We start from the raw sequence: 9,151 nt of genomic DNA on the forward strand, positions 1-9,151 counted from the left end.
CTCAGGCACGCTCTTCGCTTTCCCAAGGGTCCGTTCGTCAGTGACCCTTCGACTGAAATCATCATCGCCTACCTTGATGATATGGGCTACCAATGGCCTTTGAATAAAGACTCCGGCGAGCCGCTCAAATCTTTGTCGAACATTGATAAGAACCGCATGTCAGCAGTGTGGCAATACCTATTCTCTCACTTCATCCAGAGCATGGGTGGAAAGACTGGTGGTCAAGATCAAGCATCACGGGTCGCTCTCACTATCGGCATGTCAGTCATCCACCGACGACCCATCAACTATGTTGCAGTGATCTTCGATGACCTTGCGCTGAAGCTGAGCAAGCGCCAGAGGGAGAAGGTCATTCCATGCACCAGATTCCTTTCAATGGTGTTCGCCAAGATCTTCAGCGACAAATACTCCAAGGAAGGTAATCTTCCTAGCTGAGGGATGGAGATGTTGCATTGTCTGTTGTAATGCAACACTCTTCTATTCTTCCTTCTTCTTCTTCTTCGCCTTCGGTGGTCAAGACAAAGGCCAACCCCCCTAAGTATAACCCAGCCACCACAACCCTTTCTTCCAAATGTCCAGCTCAACCAACTCTTGGTTCTCCTCAAAGAGCCAAGAAGGCCAAAATGGGGATAACCACATCTCTGGCTATGACCTCTCTAAAGGTCTCAGCTATTGAAAAGAGCCTTAACCCCGAGGCACTTTCAGTCAGCCTTCCAAGCTCTTCAGTGATTCCTGATATCACTGTCGTATCAGTGGTACCTCTCCCAACCGCCTCAGTGACTCAAATCACTGAAGGTGTGAATATCAGCGCCTCCACCACTGAACACTCACAATCACTCTCAGCCATCTTCTCCTCTCCTCCATCATTGGTCGCTACACGTGTCCATGATTCATCAGTGAATGTCCTCCTTGATGATGAGACACTCACCACTCGACCTAAAGTAGTTCCTCTTGAGGCTCCTCAATAAACTGGTGCTCATTCTCTTGAGTGCACCATAGAGCGCACCAGCGTTAATCCTTCCGATAATGTTGATGACCCCTCAAGTATTCCATCTTCCTATCCTTTCGTTTCATCTAACCCCGAGCTCTCTTATGCTCACTTTTCGTCTTTTACAGGTCCTTTTGTTGAACCAGGCATGGAAGAATCCTATGAAATGGCTGAAGACATGAAGTTGCTCCTCCCAACAGTTGAGACTGTCCTTAACAAAATGAACGAAGTCCATAAGGGCATGCCTCAACGGGACGAAGTATCTGCTAACCTCTCAGCCGTCAGGGATGAAGTTCATGATGTCCAGAACCAACTCTCCTCCATCCAAATGGCAGTTCAAGCCAATGCTGAGGCCATTGTTGCTTTAACAAGCAAGGTCGATGAAGTAAACTCCTAAAACTCCCACATTGCTAAGCAGACGGAGGTCATGAAGCAGATATTGGCTACTTTGCAACAACCAATCCAGGCAGCTGAACCATCGTTCACTGCTGATGACCGTGAACAGCTACATCTAGCATGTGAGGCCAATGTTATTATGGCTCGTGCTCTGACTAAGCTCGAGGAGCTGATGAAGTTCCAAATTCACACAGTCGATCACTTCTTCGGCTATTGCTCTAAAACAATAGTCAAAGAGGGGGAGACAGTGACTAAAGCTGGTCCTTGCGATGTTGATGCTGTTCCAGCAACTGAAGTTGAGGCTGAAGCTCCTATAGCTGAAGATGAAGTTGATGTTGCTGATGAATCTCCAACTTCCTATGAAGCTCTCATAACTAAGGATGTTGAAGTCGCCCGAGCTAAAGCTCGTGACGATGATCCTCCAATCACCTCTGCAGCTGATGCTGGTGATCTGGATGAAGACAGTGATGATGAAGAATATGATGAATCCCTTGACCTTCCTGACACTGGCAAAGACCTGGATGATGATGAGGATGAAGACGAGGATGAAGACGACGATGACGATGACTTCACGATTCAGTACCAGAGACCTACCGATGCCACGAAAGGCGTCGCCCTCAGGGATTCCTCATCTCAGGGGGAGCAAGGGGTGAAAGAGGCTGCTCAAGAAAAGCACCAGGGCACCAAGTCTATGTACAAAGGTGTCGCTAAAGACGGGAACCTAAAGATACTATTCCAAATTTCTCAACCCTTATTTGAAGACTCCTCATAACCTTAGAAGATTTTCCATCAATTCATTCAAGCAAGCCATGAAGATTTAAATATAAGGATGAATTCATCATATCGTGAATGACAGCTGGAGATGACGAGTCAACAGCTGCAATTCGAGTTTATCTTGATAATAATGCTTATCCATATAAAAGATAAACCTAATCTTATTTATAGAAGATTTGCTAGAAAGTAGCATTATATAGTTATCTTCTTAATAGCCGATTAGTATAAATAGACGATTAGGTCTATTGTAAAAATAAGGCTTTTACTCATTGTTTTACGTTTTTGAATTTATAAAGTAAAACCTTTGAAGCTCAAAGTTGTTCTTAAATATTCTTATTTTATTCTTGAGACTTCATAACTTTCTTCATTAAATCACTATAATTTAGTTATTCATAACTAGATTATTAATGTTATTGAAGACTCCTCATCTCAGGTAGTCATCACATCTCTATATCAACTCAAGATACCCTCTACCACTTTCGGTCGGCTAGAATGGGTCTCTGAGAACCCTACCCCCAGCACTCCTACCGACCAGCAGATGACTCAGCTCAGGGAGTCACTCAACCAAACTAGAGTATAAATCCCTCTTCCTACCTCTAGTTATGGTGAGTTCGACTTCCTGACCGAAGCTGAAAGACTCGAGGCCCTCAAGGCTGAGTAAAAACTGGATCTTCAAAGAAAGCAGACTAAGGAAAACTTAAAGCTGGCCAAATCCCTTGCCACCAAAGTTCTTCCTAAGAGAAAGTCCAAAAAGAAGGTGACCACGGTCCAGGCCCAGGCTAAGCTCCTATCTCTTGCAGAAGCTGAACGCGAGAAGAACCTGAATTTGGTTGAGCGGGACAAGCGCTGGAGCAAATCAAGCATTAATAAGGGGATCAGTCCTCACCCAATCAAGAGTAACAGCATCAGCGGACGATCAAAAGATGGTGGGATGCTGCTCTCCATGCTCATCACCAGGGACAATCTCGAGGCTGTGACCGAGTATCCCTCATGTCTTGGTGAATATGGCTATACCGAATGGTTGGAGATCCTACAAGCCATTCAGCGCTCCAAGTCCAGACATAAGATGGTTATCGAAGACCTTATCAACGAGTTGATCAAGAAAGTGTCGAGATATGTCGCAGTCCCTGAAGTGCCTACGCTGATGATAGGAGGAAGAAGAAAAAGACCTTCAAGTCCTAATGATGGACCATCCCTGAGAAATGAACATGAAACAAAGTTCTCCTTAGATGAAGTCCTGAAGGCTTCGAAGAATCCAAACATCTCTATGCTGAATCTTTCATTGCCAGCGAAGGGTTCCTATATACCCAACACTAAACATATGAAGCCTGAGATAGGAATTATTTTCCTTGACTATAAGTTAGCTTCCAAAGAATGTCTGAGTTGCATCTCTGCCCAATGGAACATCTTGCATATCTCTGTTATTGGCTGAACGATGACATACATGGTGAAGCGATAGGTGTTCTAAATGCATAATGAAAGGAAATTGAAGAAACTTAGAAAGAAAAAAAACATATGACAGCCAAGATGAAATACTAAAAATGGTAAACTTTTAAAAATTAACCAAAAAAGTTGTTTGTAGGCCGTAAAGGTGAAATTCAGCTAAAAACACGTCGAACATAAACGTAGTCTTGTGTTTTACTCGAAAGTCAAGGTTGATTCAATTTTAAAAAATGTATTATTCTCGAAATCGGCATAATTGATTTTATATGGGATCAAACGGAGTTGACTTCTCCCTCCAACCAAATCCGCGACTTTATGGGTCTTTGATCCACCTTAAATGTGCAACTGCTCAAAAAAGTTCCTGGGTCCGCTACTATATGCGAAAACAAATAGATTTGGTCCCTCTTTGTAATGACCGTTAAAAAGTCATGTTAGATGAAGGGTATTTTAGTCTTTTTGGTTTTTAAATTTTGTATTAAAAATTAAGATCTTTTAAAATCATTCACCAAACAACGACGCATGGAATGTCTACCCACAAAATTTTCACTCTAGTTAAATTTACTGACAACCATTCGTTGTCCATCTTCTCTAGCCATCTTCAAAACATTAAAATGAAACTCAAATCCAAATCCAAAACACCAAAAGCAATATTCAAATCCAAATAACCAAAACACCAAATCCAAGAACCAAAACTAAATAAAAAGTTACAAACCAAACCTCAACTTAGCCATGAAATCAAATTAAAATCCGAAATCTGCTTTTAAGGTGACCGATTTCAAGTTGATGCCTTATTGACTGATTTTGAATAGGTGAATTAGATATACCATATTTGACCATTTAGACAAGCTACTAAATAATAATTGATGGAACACCTCATAATGTAACGCCCAAGGTTCCACATTTGCATATAAACATGTATTTCATATATCAAGAAATACAAATAGTACACCTTCGGTCCCAACAATACAAGAAGCTATATTACAAAATTTACAACTAAAAATTTCCAAAATAACATTTTTGTACATAATTGGCATAGAAATTAGTATTCCAAAAATTCAACAGACAATATACAGATCTTCATGATCAAGTAAGCATAACAGAAAATTTTCACATTTTCTCCTTCCCCTTCCCCTTATTCCTTGCTAATGCCTGATCAGCAATGCATATTTTTAAACACAAAATGAAGGTTAGATCTTGAAGTCTAGTGAGAAATCCCTTTTTATACAATTACAAGGTGAAAATTCACCAAACCTATTTTAAAATTCACCTTTATAAACATACAAATATATTTCAACTTTTTATAAGACAAAACTCAAATATCATAATTCAATAAGAGTTTATAAATCTCTCTCACCACACATGGCATATAACCACTCAGGTCATCGTATCACTCTGTGTGAGATTCTCAAAGCCCTCATGTCCTACTATGCGGGATTACCAAGAGCTCCTCTAGCTCTTAAGCCAAAGCAAAGCTAAACAAAACAAAGTTTATTAAAGACTTTAATCATGAAATATAGATCATTCTTAAAGATGATAATAACACGTAAAAGTAATCAACCAGAGTTCCCCTGGTCACTCAACTTAGTACAAAGAAATCCAGAGTTAAGCCAACGAGAGTCCCTCTGGTCGACCAGAGCCTCTGGTCTTACCAACCATCAACTTTCATAAATAACTAAGGACGCATGACCAACCAGAAACCCTTTACAGGAACCTCTGGTCCGTCTAGACTACAACTTTTGGAAAATTAAAGGATGAGATATAAGAAAACAATAAGATTTTAACATAACCAGAGGCCCTCTGGTAAAACATGAAAGTTAACCAGAGCCTCTCTGGTTCTCTACTATAGTCGTAAAAGATAAAATAAAAAATTAAACTTATAAAGTTTATACAAGAAATCAAGAGTTAAGATACAGAGCTCAGGTACATTGCTTGTACTTGTGAAATTTCACGATATAGAGCCTGTGGGTCAAAAAGAGTTTTGAAAAACTTAGAGATTTCCACCACAATCAGAGGCCTTCTGGTTACTCTTGAAGACCAACCAGAGCTCCTTTGGTTCCTCACCAAACCTTTAACAACCAAAAGGCCTCTGGTTCATCACCAAACCTTTACCCTTTTGAACAATTTGAAGTGCAATATCCAAAATCCCCAAAAACATTGATTATTCGAAACACATGCAATTAAAGCCTCTGGTTGTAAGCTATTTTTCTTCTCTGCACAACATCATTGTTATCATATCAATAAGAGTAATAATTCCAAGTCTTCACATCACACAAAGATGATAAAATCATTTCATCTCATGGATGCGATAGCAAGAGCTATGATCAAAACTCAGATTTCACAATTGTCACCTTTATCCAAATGTACACCTCTCCTTGATGTGTCACCCTTATCCCATGGTACACCTCTCCTTGATATGCCACTTATATTCCCTCATACAAACATAACAAAAACTATCATTTTTGCCAAGAATGACATTAAAACAGTTTTATCTCAGAAATTTCATATCAAGAACTTTTATAGTTCTAAACCTAGTTCAGTATCAACTAAAAATAGTTTCCAAGAACAGTTTACTTTTCTCAACTCAAACAGCTTAAAAAAACCAATTTACCTTACTTCCACATAAACATCAATCAGTTCAAGTATTTTCAATATTAAACGTATAAAATTTTAATAACAAACCTCATCTTATATGCACATATTCAAATATGAATCTCACATCAATAGATTCCAAATATGATCACAAAATCAACTTCTTTGTTCTAACAGCTTTACATAGACTTTCACACAAGATTACACACAATAACTTTTCGCTCCTTTCTTTTTCTCTCAAAACAGAACAGGTAATTAAAATAAAATTTTATCTTCTTACCTTTATATGCCAAGCATAGGCGGTGAAGTTTTAATATTTTAAACTCATTACTCACATTTAGTCCCATGACTAATATATATATATATATATATATATTAGGCGGTGGAACAAATGAGAATTTTAAACAAGTAATCAAACATAAAGAATTTAAAATGATTTACTTACCAAAGTATTTCAAACCATCCCAAATTATTTACCACAACCTGGTTATCACATTATCCACCCCTCAAAAGAATTTCGTCCCGGAATTCAATCAGAATAGCCATGGATATTATGCTTTCATTTCAGACTCCAATTCGTAGGTTGCTTCTGAACCCTTATGGAAATACCACTGAACTTTCACAAGATTGATTTTTTTATTCCTTAACACTTTTGTTTTCCAGTCAGTGACGGCCTCAGGAGTTTCCACAAAGTTCAGCTTGTTATCCACTTTTACCTTAGGTAATGGTACTGCCAGACTTGGATTGGCTAAACATTTTCACAAGTTAGAAACATGGAAAGTGTTGTGAATTGAGTTGAGTTTCTCTAATAGTTCTAACTGATATGCAACCAAACCGACCTCGCTTACAAATTCTTAACGACCCAATATACCTCGAACTGAGTTTACCTCTCTATCCAAATCTAACAACACCCTTCCATGGAGAGACATTCAAAATCATGAAATCTCCTACTAGAAACTCAATCGGTTTATGGCGCTTATAGGCATAACTCTTCTGTCTATCCTGGGCTGTTTTAATATGTTCACGTATCTATACAATCTTTTCAGAAGTTACCTGAACAATCTCTGGACCAGTTAACTGCCTTTTTCCCACTTCATTCCAACATAACAACGTTCTGCATTTTCGGCCATACAAAACCTCATAAGGTGCCGCTTAGATGTTGGAGTGATAACAGTTATTAGAAGCAAATTCAATCAGAGGAGGATGATTTTCCCAAGATCCCCCGAATTCAATAATACTAGATCTTAAAATATCTTCGATAGTGTGGATTGTTCTTTCATTTTGCCCATCGGTTTGAGGATGATACGTCGTACTCAATCTAAATGATAATTCTCTTTGATCAGTAGAAAGTGCACAGATTTGGTTAAATGGTCTACGATAATCCATATAGCATCATATCCTTTTGGAGTTCGAGGTGACTTCATGACAAAATCCATCTTGATATGATCCCATGTCCACACAGGAATCTCCAAAGACTGCAGATTCCCATATGGTTTTTGATGTTCGATCTTTACTTGTAGACACGTCAAACACCGTTCCACATATCTCACGGTATCTTTCTTCAATCCGTGCCACCAATAAAACAGTTTTAAATATGTATACATTTTATTAGTAACAGGATGAATCGAATATCGGGATTTGTTACTTTCATCCAAAATTAACTCCCGAATATTCTCAAAACGCGGTACCCAAACTCTGCCTTGTAAACATAGAATTCCTTTGTCATTCTTTATTAAAGTTGCAATCATTTTGCTAACTCTTTCCGCTTTGAAATTGTTTTCTTTAATAGCTTCATCATGACATCTCAAAATCTCATTATGAAGATTCGGTGTCAAATTTGTTCTCATCACAATTGTTTTGATTGTTCCACTTCTTTCTTTCCGGCTAAGAGCATCAGTTACCACATTAGCCTTTTCTGGATGATAAAAAATTTCTCAATCATAATCATTAACCAATTCAATCCACCGTCGTTTATGCATATTCAACTCTTTCTAGTTAAACAAGTGTTGAAGGATTTTATGATATGTGAAAATCTGATAATTAGTTCCCAACAAATAATGCCTCCAAATCTTTAATGCAAATACCACGATTGCAAGCTCCATATTATGAGTAGGATATTGTTTCTCATGATCCTTCAACTGTCTGGATGCGTAAGAAATGACTTTTCCTCTTTGCATCAGTACGCAGCCCAAACCTAACTTTGAAGCATCACTATAAATCACAAAATCTTTAGATCCATGTGGTAACATAACACTAGAGCACTGCATAGATGATTTTTCAATAATGAGAAAAGATTTATTTTGATCTTCCTCCCATTCATACTTGACATTCTTCTTATTTAACTTGATTAGCGGTGCAACAATTCCTGAAAAGTCTTGAATAAATTTCTGATAATAGCCTGCTAAAACCAAGAAACTACGGATCTCGGTAGGAGTTCTTAGTACTTCCCATCTTTCAGTTTCTTCGATCTTTGCAGGATCCACTTTTACCCCTTCTTCAAAGATAACATGACCCAAAAACTGTACTTCTCTTAACCATAACTCACATTTGGACAGTTTGGCAAATAATCTTTCTTCCTTCAAAAGTTCAAGGATCAGACGAAGATGTTCGACATGCTCTTCTTTAGATTTTGAGTATATAAGAATATCATCAATAAACACAATAACGAATTTATCAAGATATTCGTTACATACCCGATTCATCAGATCCATGAATGCTGCTGGAGCATTGGTTAAACCGAATGGCACAACCAAAAACTCATGATGTTCGTATCTGGTTCGAAAAGTTGTTTTGGTGATGTCATTGTCTCTGACTTTAAGCTGATGATATCCCAACTGTAAATCAATTTTTTAGAAAAATAACTTGCTCCAACTAATTGTCAAATAAATCATCGATTGTTGGTAAGGGATATTTGTTCTTGATGGCCATCTTATTCCGTTCTCTGTAGTCGATGCACATCCT

At 38.3% G+C, this 9,151-nt stretch overlaps 1 protein-coding gene across 1 annotated transcript; it reads left to right on the forward strand.

Annotated features, from left to right (window-relative positions):
* The first annotated feature begins 1,415 nt into the window (after positions 1-1,415).
* Positions 1,416-2,156, forward strand: LOC112499895 (ribosomal L1 domain-containing protein CG13096-like). The gene has a single exon (XM_025103165.1). The coding sequence runs from the start codon at positions 1,416-1,418 to the stop codon at positions 2,154-2,156; it is 741 nt and encodes a 246-aa protein (XP_024958933.1).
* The last annotated feature ends 6,995 nt before the right edge of the window (positions 2,157-9,151 follow it).

Source organism: Cynara cardunculus (genome assembly GCF_001531365.2).
Source record: "Cynara cardunculus var. scolymus isolate 2C chromosome LG 17, CcrdV1, whole genome shotgun sequence".
Taxonomy (NCBI): Eukaryota; Viridiplantae; Streptophyta; class Magnoliopsida; order Asterales; family Asteraceae; genus Cynara; species Cynara cardunculus.

What these genes read in the sequence shown, in the direction of transcription:
- LOC112499895 (XM_025103165.1), top strand. Translation starts at nt 1,416, where the DNA reads ATGAAGCAGATATTGGCTACTTTGCAACAACCAATCCAGGCAGCTGAA.